General features: G+C 40.2%; 1 protein-coding gene across 2 annotated transcripts in view; it reads left to right on the forward strand.

Annotated features, from left to right (window-relative positions):
* Positions 1-14,951, forward strand: part of ZNF277 (zinc finger protein 277) — a 56,010-nt gene that overhangs the window by 16,789 nt on the left and 24,270 nt on the right. For both annotated transcript variants that reach the window (XM_089524309.1, XM_089524310.1), the window contains exons 2-3: positions 1,671-1,872; positions 9,531-9,619. In XM_089524309.1, coding sequence (XP_089380435.1) covers positions 1,671-1,872; positions 9,531-9,619 — 291 coding nt within the window. The remainder of the gene's footprint in view (positions 1-1,670; positions 1,873-9,530; positions 9,620-14,951) is intronic.

Below are 14,951 nucleotides of genomic sequence, written 5' to 3' on the forward strand. Positions count from 1 at the left end.
GGGGTATTCACGATTTTCCCACATTTGACGGGGACACTCATCCCTCCACATTGGCTGGGGTTAGGGGCAGCCCTGTGAATGTGCGTAAACCGCAAATATTAAAACACCTTTTTACCTGAGAGAACACCTCTAGGAATCTCTAGGTCTTCTAGTGCAACTCTGTGGTCAACATCTGCCAGACTTTGACCATAGAATTGTGCTGGAGAAGCTACAAATGCCTAGTGAAGTGTTCTCTCTAGGAATCTTTAGGCCCTTTAGAGCAACTTTTGGTTAAAGTTGTCCACAGAGTTGCACTGGAGGACCTAGGTCCTAGGTATTCCATATTAATAAAATCAGTGAGTAATCAAATCCGCAAATGTGGTGGCACAAGTGTACTTCATAAAATGCAACATCAACTAATATCACTTTTGTGCTTCCAAACTGATTTTGCATGTTCCTGAGGATTAGTGAAGGAGATGTTTATATATAATTCCAAGTCTTGTCTGAAGGAATGCTGCAGTCAGTGCCAGCCCAAGAGATTTTGCTATCTCAGGCAAAGAATAGAATGTTGTCCTGCTCCTATTCCATGTTCAGAAGCAAGCTGCAATGGCAGTTCATCTTACTTAAAGTATGACAGTGTTTTTCCTTAGCATCTGCTCCCTGAAACAGTAGCCTAACTTAACCAAATGGTAGGGCCAGCACTACCTGTAATGTATGTTTTTGTCCATCACACCACTACCATTGCCTCCAGAAGCAACTCACTGTTTTCTCCTGGGCAACATCTGAAATAGAATAGAGGAATTCCGTGCCTTGTGCAAGGTTGGAGTATTCCTCCTTATAGTTCATATCGTCTTTACTGATGGTAGCAGCTTCCTAGATTTTCAGGTATAGATCTTTCTCAGTTATATCTGGTGATAAGTAATTTACAAGATTTAAATAAAGCATTCCCACAATTAAATATGTGACCCTTTCCATGCAAAATAACAAGTTTTCTATGATGCATCTGCTGGCGAAACATCAGAAAGAAACTCTGCTAGAACATGGCCACATAGCCCAAAAAACCCACAAAAAACTATGGATGCCGGCCATGAAAGCCTTCGACTTTACAACGTGTAATCATTTTGAGCCTAGCCCTAAAATGTTCTAGTCCCCACTGGAGTAAATAGGTCCACTGAATCAAAAGTTAAATTTCCATTCTGCAAGTAATGTAACGGATTTACTTGGACTAGCTATTCAATTTAGTCTTGGTATGTAGCTTGGGTATACGTTCATCCTGTAAAATAATAATTGCCAATTGTTAGGATAATACAGAAGCATTCCTTTTCAAGTATTTATATACCTGCATGATACAGTACATCTTTCTTTACCATCTAAGTAAGATGAACTGCATAATTCATATGCAAGCGGTCTATATAGAAACCTATAAGTAGTGCCTGGACGCATATCAAACATAAAACATAACTGGAATGTACCAGTCCAAACTAGCTAGGTTTAGTCACTTCTGTCCACTACCATACTGATTCCCTATTACTACAAGGAGTGTTGTTGGTCCACAAAGAAACATTTGACAGTATTGCTGATAAATATGTTTCTTTTTATGTTAGAAACAACATTATCTCAACCTTCTTTTCCTTGCAATTTGATAGAATCAATACCTGTCTTATTCATATATGTATATTTATCTCCTTCAGGGCATAAAGACTACATTTTGGAGCCACTCTCTCTGCCAGAAAACCCAGGTGGCATTTCTACTGTAGAAGGATCTCCATCTGTGCCTTGTCTATGCTGTGAAGAATATTCACCCATATCAGAACAAAACCAGCTTCTAAAGCACATGATTATAGAGCACAAACTTGTCATAGCAGACGTCAAGCTGGTTGCAGATTTCAGGAGGTATGCTATTATTCTGCTTGATTAAAATTAGATAACACAACCTAACTCAAAAGATGCCATGTTTTAGCACCAAGGACATCGTTTTTGCTGATACAGTCCTCCCTCCATATTCATGGGGTTTAGGGGAATGAGACCACCACGAATGTGGAAAAATCATTAATCACCCCCAATCAGAAGCCAGTTAAAGGAAGGGATGGGTGGGGAAAGAGGAGCAGGAGCCCACGCTCCTTTTCCCCCATCCCTTTAACTGGCTCCCTGCTTCTTTCCCAGCCCAATCGCTTCCTTCCCCAGGGGGCGATGGGGCACGGAAAGAGAAGAGGAGCCTCCATCCCCCCAAGTCTCTTTCTCAGCTGGATTGCTACCTGGGCTGCTCAGGCAGCAATCAGCTTGGGAAGCAGTCGGGGGGGGGGGGTGGATCCTCCTCCTCCCTTAGCCTGCTCAATTGCCCTCCCTTTGGACAGCCCAGGGAGAGATGGGGCCAAGCAAAGGGATGTGGGGGGATGGATCCTCCTCCTCCCTTTGCCTACCCCATCGCTCTCCCTTTGGACAGTCCAGGGACAATGGGGCAGGGAACAGATCCTGGAGGGATGGAGGCTCCTCCTCCCTTTCCCAGCCAAGTTGTTGGCTAGCTAGCCAGAAAAGAAACAGAGTTTGCTCCCAGGGTTTTTCTCCTGAGACAAGCCCAGCGGGAGGGGGGGGGGAATGCCCAGGGTAGCAGCCTTGACCTCATGAATAATCAAAACCATGAATTTTAAGACTGTTGAATATGGAGATCCTACTGTATCTGTATGTGTCTGTCTATCTAGGGAGCCACTAAGAATTGAGAGGGTTCTTTAATGTTCTGTTGTTGCTGAACCCTGGATGACAGTTGCAGTGTCAAGGAACAAGACAACAAGAGTTAATCAGAGTGAATATAATATTTCTTTCCCAGTCTGTGAATCTCCAGATGTTTTTGAATTACAGTTCCTGAATCCCTCAACATGATCCATACTGGTAGAATTCAAAGACATAGCCATGTTAGTGTGGAAAATCAGAGTGTGGAAAGGGATCTTATTGCATCTTTGAAACTAACAGAAAGAAGCTGGTAGCATATGCTTTCATAGACTTGAGCCTACAGCCTCAGATACATGATCCATGCTGGCAGGGATAGCTGAAACCCAGGTTCAGAAGCACTTGGAGCAGGCTAGGTTCACAATTATAGTTAAGTGGAAATTATGTAGGTACAAAGGGCAGGTTTGGTAGCTATTCTTGCAGCAGATATGAGAGCAGGACCCCAATACTGCAGAAAGAAGCCAAGAATTTTCTGCAGGAGTAAATAAATGTGTAAATTTATCCCAAAGAGCAAGAGAGAGAGCAATGAATCATTGTACAAAAGTAGTATTGGCCGCAGAAAATGAAACAGTTCTTGGGGAGCTGTAATCAGGCGTCAAAGACTCAAATCACAGGCAGATTTTTAAAATGACCAAGTTTATTTCCTAAAGGACTGTTGCATGAATAAGATTTTGCTGCATAAATAGCCACTGTAGAACAAGCACTGAGAATATCCACAATAGATTTTGACATGTTTGCCTATTTTGTTTTGAAATTCTAGCAGTTACAATAATTGTCTTCTGCTGCTGCTGCTGCTGCTACTACCACTACTACAGTACTACTAAACCTGTTGAATGAAGATTCTAAAACATTTCTGTCTCCTTGGGCAGATTCATACTTCCATGATGGCAGCAGTCTACAGAATGAAATGTACTTCTAGAAAGAAGAGTATTGTGTTATCTCCCTCTTTCAGGAATGCCATTTAGATTATCTCTCTGAGTTCCCCATGATACACTCAGGTCTTGACGACTCACTGCTGAACTTTCTGCTCTTAAGAATTTATGCATTTTGTAGTCATCAAGTGAGAGTCATGCTTATGTGAACTTGTTCTTTGGTAAATATATTGGTCCCAGTGTTAATTGCACACTGCAAAAAAAAGGTTTCAGAATGAGTTACTGGAAACTAGTGCAGTCTGTGTCAAATAAACCAATCCTTCTGCTCCATAGCCATGTGCTATTTCATAAAGTGCTCTTGGTTTCTTGAATAGACAAGGCTAATTCAAAGCATGAAATACTGTTGCTTAGCAATTGCATATACTATAGCTTGTGTTCCAGTCTACCCATATGTTCTATTTGTTACTATTTTTCAAGCCTGGTATCTGTAAAACTTCTTTCCCCCTGGTTAAGTATTTCTTGCTTCTGATGGCAGCGATCAAGCTCTCCCCTGAACAAATTGTTTACCATGCATCAGGGTCACATTTGATATATGTAAAAATATGTCTACGATTCTTTTACCACTGACAACACTGATGAAAGTTCATTGCTCAGAGCCAATCCTTCTTGTTTTCCATGGCTGTAACATAAAAATGTGTGCAGACTAAAACTCACCAACTTGTCCTTTTATTATATACCATCTGTGGATGATACTTAGTGACCAGCTAAGTATTGCTTAGAGTATGTATTGCAACTGCGGCAAACCAGCTGCATGTAGACATACTGCTTTGCAAGAGATGACCTGAGAAAAACCAAAAGTTGGAAGAGTTCCTTGATTGGACAAATCCTGTAATGCTCACTAGAGTGTTTGGGAAGTAGTAGTCCAAAAAAAAAATTTTCCCCCAACTTCTTAGAGAAACTGTATAGGGCCTCAAATCGAGGTACTTACATGTTTTTTTCTTAAGACTTTTTTTCCTCTAAAAAGAGGGAATCAGAATTCTGTGTCTGTCTTGGCTGAATGTCATGAACTGCATACATTATGCAACATGCTGAATATGGGAAGCAAAGGAAGAGGGGCTCAATGATAAAGTAAAAGCAGGGTGAATGGTCATGTTGCTAATGGAACTGGAAAGGGCTCAAGGGACAAAGGCTTGAGAGGATATACTGGGTATACTGATTTTGAGATAGCAATGAGAAATCCAAGTGGAGATCCAGAACTGAACCATTGGAAGTGGTCAGGAATAGCAGTGCAGTGATCCATTGCAGTGCACCATTAGCAAATATATATAAATCAAGGGTTGACCTCCCAAGGGTGGTTTACCATTAGAACCCTTTTTCAACCCAGAGGTTGACTTTTATTTCTTTTACCATTTTTGACAGTTCTGTGGCCCCCAGAGGGTTTCTAAGATAGAAAACTGGCTCCCACACTCACCAAAGTTGCCCACACCTGTACAGATTTTATTGACATTCAGCTGTAACCATAGCCTTCCAAACTGATTGACTGCAACTTTCATCATCCACAGTCAGCACAGCCATTGACAGGGCAATGAAAGTTGTAGTCAAACCTCAATGGTGTTAGGCTGGAGAGGCTTGGATTACTGCATATGCTTGAGTATAAGTCGACCTCATGTATAAGTTGAGGGCAGGTTTTGGAGCCAAAATTATGGATTTTGCCATGACCTGTGTATAAGTTAAGGGTAAACCTTGGAGGCTCCTTCAGTGTGTGTATGTGTTTGTGCGGCAAGAGGGACTCCTAATTGAGCATTTTTGCTTCAGTGTTTCAGGCTTTGTTTCAGCCTTCACTCCCCAGACAGCTGCAGAGTGGGCAGGAGAGGGACTCTGTTTTTTTAACTGCAATCAATCACCCAGGACTCTTTCTGCTTGGCTCAAGAGAGAAAGAAACTGCTCTCCCCACCGCATGGGGAAATCTGAAAGATCTGCTATCACATTACCAAACAACCTATAAATAAATCGATCTGGGATTTTGGGGTCAATTTTGAGACATACATTTTTCGGCTTACAAATGAGTATATACAGTAAGAAATGAGGGGCAGCTTGTATGGACATGTTGTTTTAGAAATGTTGCTCCAAGAATATCCATGAACTACTGAGAAGTCTTTTGGCATCACAGTGTGGTGCAGCAGCTAAAAAAAGCCAATGCGATTCTAGCCTGCTTCAATGGGGAAGTAATAATACCACTCTATTCTGCTTTGGTCAGGCCTCACCTGAAATACCGTGTCCAGTTCTGGGTACCACAATTCAATAAAGACATTGACAAGCTGGAGCATGTCCAGAGGAGGGCAATCAAAATGGTGAAGGGTCTGGAAACCATGCCTTATGAGGAGCAGCTTGGGGAACTGGATATGTTTAACTTGGAACAGAGAAAGTTAAGAGGTGATATGATATTTGAAGGGATGTCATATTGAGGATGGAGCAAGCTTGTACTGTATTCTGCTGCTCCAGAGACTAGGGCATGGGGCAATGGATTCAAACTACAGGAAAACTACAGGATTCCACCTCAACATTAGGAAGAACTTCCTGACAGTAAGATCTGTTCAACAGTGGAAAACACTCACTCAGAGAGTGATGGTGTCTCTGTCTCTGGAGGGTTTTAAACAGAGGCTGAATGGCCATCTGTGGGGGGGTACTTTCATTGTGAGTTCCTGCATGGCAGAGGGTTGGACTAGATTGCCCTTGATGTATCTTCCAACTCTATGATTCTATGTTGTAACCATGATTTGATGAAGAGGTCACAATTGAGCTCACATGGCTTTGTTCACATAATACCCTTGGAGATCTCTAACCTCCTTCAGCAAGCCTCTTTCAGCAAATACCAGAAATCTTGCTATGAGATTTCTGTCTGCAGCCAGTACACTGCCCAGAAAGGTTTTCTGTGAGCATCAAACAATTCGTAAAAAAGCTCCTTTGGTCACTCAGCCACCCACCATCAGTTAGATAAAGGCTGAGGACTGGTGAAGGGAAGGAGTTTTGATTATTGGGGAGATTGTAGCATGTTTAAACAGAGCAGAAAAGAGCCAGAACCAGAGGGAAATCATAACACTTTTGTGAAGGGTAGAGCATGAAAATGGAAGGTGAAACCTAAAGCCAGGAAGGGAGCAGGATCAAACAGGTAAGTGGCAGGGACACAGGAGGAGATCTTATCCTGAGATAATGACACATTGGCATGAAGGACCTGAAGGTTATGAAACAAGCATTTCAGGAAGAATGAAAAAGCTAGAGAGATAATGTAGGATAGCTCCAAACTTTATCACTGGAGCAGGAAGGATATTCCCAGGCAAAATGTAAGGACGGGATGGCAAAGGGCAAAACATATTTGAATTCCAAGGATTGTTGCAGTAAGTGTGAATTGCAGTGGAGTAGGAGTATGGTAGGGGCAGATGAATAGCAAATGAGAAGGAAAAAAAGCACAAATTGCAGGGGAGCAAAACTAACCCAGACATATTGATGTTTTCCCCAAAAGTCTCAGAAATTAGAGAGCATAGAAAAAGATAATGGAGTTCAGTCGCAGTACGAGAGGGAGGATGGTACAGGGCGGGGGACAATGGGCCAAAAAATCAAGAATTGACAAGATTTTTAAGAGCAGGTAGAAATGGCAGAAGGAAGTACTGTAACCTGTGGCCCTACATATGTTGAACTGCAAATTTCATCAGCCATAACTATTATTATTATTATTCCCCACCTCCTCTTAACACTCAAGACAGGATACAGCACATTAAAATACAATTAACAACACGTAAAACAGTTAAAATATAGTGCTATAAAAATGTTAAGATTTAAATTTGATAAGAGATTTTAAATTTTAAATGCAGTCAGCTGTCACATCTCTTCCTTCAGGTCATTCCACAGACTGGGGGCAGCAGATGAAAAGGTCCTCTGGAAAATGGTTGCCGTTCTAGTCCTGGACAGGTGGAACAAACATTTCCCAGAGAGCCTGTGTGTACAGGGCAGATTGTGCGAGAGAAGGAGACCTTGTACTGCTTTGGTCAGACCTCAACTGAGATGTTACGTACAGTTTTGAGTACCATAGTTCAAGAAGGATATCAACAAGCAGGAACACATTCAGAGAAGGGCAACTAAGACGATCAATGGTGTAGAATCAACTCTTATAAATAACAATTTAGGGAACCGAGTATGTTTAGCTTGGAGAAAAGAAGAGGGTGTAACATGATAGCTATATTTGAATGAATGAAATGAATGAAATTTTATTTCTAGACCGCTATTCCTTGCAGATCACAGTGGTTTACAAAAACACATATTTAAATAATTAAATATTTGAGATGATGTTATGTAAAATATAGAGCAAGTTCTGTTTTCTGTTGTTCCAAGAAACTAGAACATAAACCAGTGGATTCAAATTACAAGAAAAGAGATTCCACCCGAACATTCGGAAGACCTTTCTTTATTACAGTGGAAAAGCTGTTTGACAGTGGAAGAGATTGCCTTGAGAGCTGATGGACTTTCTGTCTTTAGAGGTCTTTAATCAGAGGTTGGACAGTCATCTTTCAAGAGTGCTTTAATTGTTTATTTCTGCATGGCAGGGAGTTGGACTAGATGACCCTTGTAGTACCTTCCAACTCTGAGGTTCTATGATTTGAAATTCCTGTATTCACTTTTGACATGTGTACTTTAAAGAAAAACTTTATTCTAATGAAAGGAGTTCTAGAGCAAAAGGATATCACTACATGAAGGACCAACTTGTCCTCCAGGCACAAAGACAAAATTTGAGTTAGAGTACAATCATTTTAGCCAAACCAATAAAACAAACCAAAAATCTAATGCCACTGACTAGTACATCTTCCTAATTTACTCACAGCTCAGCTGGGATTTGTAGTCCTTGATGTTTCTGGATAGCTGGGAGCCAGGACTCCATTGTCCAGCTCTACCAGCTTCTTCATGGTCTGGCTCATGAGAGTCAGGAGCCCTCACTTTTTGGATCGTCACACAGCATGTGGGACTCCATTTCATTTTACTCTTCTACTGTGAATATGTGCTTTCCAGTTTTTTGTTCTGTTCTTGCAATGAGTCTTGATGTCATTTGTAAGACAGCTTGAGCAAAGTGCATTCTGGGACTTCTCTGCTTGCAGTCAAATCACAAGGTGCTAACTAGGTTCCTAAAACACATGGATTGACTAGTGGGACTGCAGTTTTCAAGCTCTCTAATAGATTCATTTCTATGTCTGCCTTGCAAGTCATCTCACTAGGGCTGTTCCAATTAGGATTTCATTACTGCATTCCTTTTCTTGCCAAATTGCAGTTCTAATGTATACAGATCCAGACGGTGACCTCTTTAACAGAAATGTCATATGGTAGTGTATGATTCTATGCCACAGGGCTGGCTTTTGCTGAATGGCTTGATATATGCTTTGTTGGGACAACACATTTTACTGTCAGTTGGATAATTAAACTCCTAAGTAGTCTCAGCATTCAAGCAATATACGTTTTTAAGTGTCTTAAGCATGCACAAAGCATCCATTTATGTCTCATAATATCAAGTTTTAAAGCAAAGTAATAAGAAGGAAAAAATAGGGCAAATGAAATCCTTACTTTAAAAAAAATGTTAGCTTATTCAGTAGCATCAGTTTGGCATGTTTAAAAGCAAACACTAGTCATTGTGTCTGGTTTCTTCATATAAGGTTGACTTTTTTTTTAAAAAAATTGCTTGGTAATGGATTTCCAATTTGTGACTTTGTGCTGGAGAGATGTTTCCAGCTAAATAGAAATGTCATGTAACTTGAAAACCAGCCTCCTCAAAATATCAGTACTCTACTATTAATGTGTGATTGAAGTATCCAAATGCTACTATGGGTATTGTATACAAAAATGTAAGGAAATAGCAACAGTTTGGAAATGTTTTGTAATAAATGCTTACAGTGTAACTTTCTCCCCTCTATCAAGATATGCACTGTACTGGAAGGAAAAATTTGCAGAGCAACCAGTTACAGACTTCTGTTGTGTGATAAGAACAAATTCTGAAGCGCTTCCAGGTAATGTGACCTGTGTAATACAACCTATAATGCAGGATATAAGAACCTTACTGCCATTAAACCACCAAATTGATGATTTTGGATTTTTTTAATGTGAAGCTAGGAAACATGTCTCATTTTATTGTGTGAACTGCAGCTAGCTGTTGATAATTGCCATTGCTGGAGGATCACACTTTCCTCACCCTTGACTTGATACTCAACTGTGTCACATGCTGAAATGCTCAGTTTGTGGGCTTATATTCCATACTTTGATTTCCTTTGAATAAAGTTCGCATGAAGCTAAGAGGACGGTGTTAACATTGTTAGATAATAATAGGGTTAAACTATCTACAGGCATCTTTTAATTTTTGTAGTTTCTAGGTGCTATGTGCCATCATCCATTGACAGATTTATCTGCATCTTTCACCAACCATTGCAAATTAAGTTAAGAGTATAGTATTACCTTTTCAGTTAAAGACAAAGCTTATGAGTGTGTATGTATATTTTTACATTTTTGTGGTTTCTATAAAAAGATTTTTTTTATAAATTTCATCATCCATAGCCAGAGATTTATCTCCATTAGTCACCAGCCATTGCAACTGTTTTGCCCAAAATTGGCAAAAGTACTCACGTTTGCTTGGATTCAAATCTGCTATCCCACTGACATTGTATTGCTGTTTGACTTCCCCAGTATAATTTATTTCATACCAGTTTGCCAGGGATAGAAGACAATTTTATCTCCTGTGTTTTCTCTCTTTCCTCCTGTTTTATCTCCTCTCCCCAACTCTGTTTTATTCCTTTCTGTTCTTTTCTTCCTCCCTCCCTCCCATCCTCAGTCAGCCTTCCCTTCTCTTCACTGTCCTCCCTATCCTTCCCTAACAAGAGTTCCCCTCCCCTTGCATCATTCTTAGGGTTGCTGTATTCTAGTACCTAGAATCCAAGCAGCCAGTTTCATAAATTATTTGCTTATTTACAAACTTTTGTTTTTTGAACAGAAATATGCTTTGATTATGTTTTGTTTGTATCAATAGTTTTTTAATTTTGTGTTGGGTCATGAAAAGATTGTGCACACATATACCATTTTTATAGTCAGAGGCTTTATAGAAAGGAAACAGAATATTTGGTTTTCTTAGCAACTTTGTGTGTGATGCAGGAATGTACACCCAGCAGTCAAAGATGTTTTGAACACACCTATTACACCTTTTTAACCCCCTTTTGTCCTCACATTGCTTTTGTGCCTTCAGTAGATGCAGGAGATACAGATAATCAACATGTATAGCTTTCCCAGGAGTGGAGATTCCACAAAGATTGGAATCATTCTTGAGGCATCTAAAATTACCAAACCATGGCTATGCATAGCCTCATACACGTTTGTGAAATGGAAATAATCATACTGATCTGATTAGGTTTACAGTAAGGATTACTAAGCTTATGTAATAAAAGTTCTTTGTATGCTCAAAAGCAAGAACTTGGGAACATTATTGTTTTGGACCACAACAAGAATCCTCCAGCCAGCATGACTACCATAATACAGGGATTAATGGATTATTGTACAGTTTAAAATGTTAAGACCCCCCCCACCCCGAGATGTGATTCACAGACTTCATTCCTTGACTAAACTCATTGAAAGCCATTAGCAGTTTTATTTCTTGTATAACAGTCAAATGGAATAGTGACTCAGGTTTTGCTTCTTATCGCAAATCTTATAAAGGTATGTTTACACTTTACAGTTGTCCATTTCATATCAGAAGTATATGTACTTGTATTAATAAACTAGATGTATTCCTGGGCATTACCTCTTTAGCAGCAAATTTGGTACCATAGGCAGAAATAGTATGGGAAGAATAGGGATAGAATCCTACACCACAAATAAGAACATTTAACATACTTTAGCAGCTTTTTATTTAAAATAATATGTAAATGTGAAATGAAACAACCTGGTCAGGTAAGTGTTGCACAAGTAAACAAGAACATTGTGAACCATCTACAGACAATTTGAAGTTTTATTCTAAAAGCGCATCCAGGGATTATTTTTTTTATTTCACCAGCACCAGCCGCCAGTTATGATTTCAATTTTTCCATCTCTGCTTTTTAAAACATATATGCTAGAGGAAGTTAGTGAGGCAGGCTTATCTCCTTTCTCTCTGTTTTGCTGTTCACATAAACTCAGTAAGGGATTCTGGAGGCAACTGCAGTTTACCTTGCCTTTTCTGGCAAGCACACATAGCTGCAGTAGGAGTGTATTCTTTCACAGTTTAAGCTGTATTGCAGTGTTTACTGCAGACACACTGCTGCAGTCTAACTGCCAAAGTCCTTGATTTTTTCAACTGCCCTTTACCTCAGTGCTGGTGCTGCTAAAATGTCTTCTAGCTAGGCAGAGGACAAGGAGAGAAAGAGACAAAAAGACTTCAACAAAAGGAGCTTAACTGTTAGAGACTTGGGGCCTGAAACAGATGGCCCCAAAACTCTGGCTCTATGCCAGCTTGTGGACGTGGCATTTAGATGTGCCATGCCCCCAAGCCAGACCGAAGTCACACTGGCAATTACACGCCATCCGGCTTCAATTCAGCTTAGGAGCATGGCATTTAGACGCCACTCGCCCCAGAGCTGGCGAAAAGCCAGCTCTAGTGGGTTGTCTTCTTTCCACCCCAATAGGAACAAAAACAGATAAGAACTGGTTTTTCCCGCTCCTGTTTGGAGTGAAAGCTGGCTGGATTGGGGCTGTACATCTGTTTCCGCAGCCCCGATCCAGCCTAAAAGCCATCCCAAATTGGCTGTCTGTTTCGCCAATTTGAGATATGCCTGTTCTTTGTCATGGCTATATCTTGAGGAATCCTGGCATTTGTAGTTAGATGTACTTTGAATTCTCTGCATTAGTTTATAACAGTTCCCAAAATACCCAGAGTTCTGTCTTTATTATAAAATTGAACTGATTTAAGCCTCAATTCCTTTCTTCTCAAAATACTTTGGTACCTTTTAAATACCTCACCACATTGCAAATCCCCTGAATTCTTAAGGTGGAGCTATGGCAATTAAAGCTGTATAGTGCAGATATATATCTTTGTTGTCATTTATAAATAAAATATGGGTGATTTAGCCCAGCTAATAGCACTGTTATACTAACCAGAATTCAAGCCAAATCAAGTCAACTGGGCAAAATGGCAGCTGTATCATCTACTCCATATTTTTCACTATTTTTCTTTTCCTCTAATTCTCCTTGAACATAAAAATCAGAGGAACATCCTGAAAAAGATAATAGTTGGTCAAAGGAAGAGGGATTATAAATAGTGAAATGCTGCAGGGGGTGGGGAGCCCTCTGCTTTAACTATACAGTTTCTCACATTGCCAAGATGCTTTGCTTAATTTGCCTGTAAGCCTAGAAAGTGGATATACAGTAACAGCTGCTACTGCAAAGTAAGTAAGTAAGTAACTGCTTAGAGAGATAAGATTAATCAGTTTAGTTTCCAGCTACTCTTAATGTCCCAGTAACAGATATTTGTAAAACTGATCATCTCCTCCCCTGTCCCTACACAAATTCCCTGCATTCCTGAACTTGAAGGACCCATATAACATATGCTTAAATTGAATTATTTTGATTTGATTCTAGTTCCTGTGTATGTGGCCTGGGGATGGTGTGCAAGCTTCAGCATCATCCATCTTTCTACATCCTGCAGCCCAACTCTTGCTCTGAAGGTTGCTCCTTTAAGAAGAAGTTCTTCTTCTGTTTCTTGTGTGTGCATGAACATACACATGTGTGTGAAAGAGAAAAGTAAACAGACCTTGGAAATGCATCTGAGGATATAGGCTCAAGTCTATGAAAGCTCATGCTACCAACTTATTTCTTTCCATTATTCTCAAAGGTGCTACTAGATCCCTTTGCATACTGATCTTGGAAATGTTATTTTCTTTGATCGGCAGTTAAACCACTGAGAGTTAATTTTCCAAGAAAACAGCATTTCATTCTGTGCAGTCCTATAGTAAAGCAAGTTGCACCCACTACTAACTGGTTTTAAAAGAAATAACTATGTTAGTCTCTTTCAGCATAAAAAAGAGAAAGAAGGAGAAAGAAAAGAATAGAAAAAAAGGAAATGTTACCGCACCTTAAGACTGTTTTTTTTTTCTCATGAGTATAAACCCACTTCTTCAGATGCAATACTAATTGACTTTGGTGCCATCAGTTTCAAGCTCATAATGACTTCCGGTGAAGTCATTCCTGTCTCATCCCAGGATTTCCTCTGCCCCATCCCGGATTCGCCCCTTTTCACTTGCTGCCCCTCACTCCTGGACCTTCTTCCCCCACAAGCAAGAGCCATCACTTCTTTAACTAGCTTCAAAACGGAGTTAAAAACCATCCTGTTCAGAGAAGCCTTCCCAGGCATTGCATAATTGTCGCTTACTATCTGATGTTCTTTTGTTGCCTGTTTATTGAACCAGTTCCTGTATTGCTATGTATTGTATATGTATTATCCTACTTGAGAGTATGTATTTTCCCTGGATGAAGATTAACCTTCCATTTTGAAGCCAAGCCCTCCCTCCTGTCCATCTGCCTTGGTCCAGGCCTTGGAGGTAGAGAGGAACTGCTGGACCTCTTACCCTTTCCCTCCACCACTCCCTTCTCCTTCTGTGTCATGTCTTTTTAGATTGTAAGCCCGAGGGCAGGGAACCGTCTAACTAAAAAGATTGCATGTACAGCGCTGTGTAAATTTACAGCGCTTCATAAATAAAGGTTAATAATAATAATAATAATAATAATAATAATAATAATAATAAATTAGCTCTTCAGAGGAGAAACAGTCTCCATCCCTGCTCTATATGTGCAGCAGATTACAGTGATAGGAATAGTTCAGCCTATCTATCTATCTGTGTATTGTTAGGTCCATTTCAACAAGTATATTGATCCTTTTTCCCCAAAGCACTGTTCCATAGTGGGAAGTGGGAACAATTTATAAACAATGCACAGAAGTATGTTAAATATACAGAGACTATATAGCTAGAATCAGAGAGTTGGAAGAGACCACAAAGGCCATCCAGTCCAACCCTTCCTGCCACACAGGAACTCACAATCAAAGCATCCCTAACAGATGGCCATCCAGCCTCTGCTTAAAGACCTCCAAAAAGGAGACTCCACCACTCTCTGAGGGAGTGTGTTCCACTGTTGGACAGCTCTTACTGTCAGGAAGTTTCTCATAATGTTGAGCTGGGATCTCTTTTCCTGTAGCTTGCATCCATTGTTCTGTTTTCTAGTCTCTGGAGCAGCAGAAAACAAACTTGCTCCATCTTCAGTGTAACACCCCTTCAAATTCTTAAACAGGGCTATCATATCACCCCTTAACTGTCTCTTCTCCAGGCTAAA

The sequence above is a fragment of the Sceloporus occidentalis genome, unplaced genomic scaffold, assembly GCF_023333645.1.
Source record: "Sceloporus occidentalis isolate IW3139 unplaced genomic scaffold, rSceOcc1.0.p SCAF_5, whole genome shotgun sequence".
In the NCBI taxonomy this organism is placed as follows: Eukaryota; Metazoa; Chordata; class Lepidosauria; order Squamata; family Phrynosomatidae; genus Sceloporus; species Sceloporus occidentalis.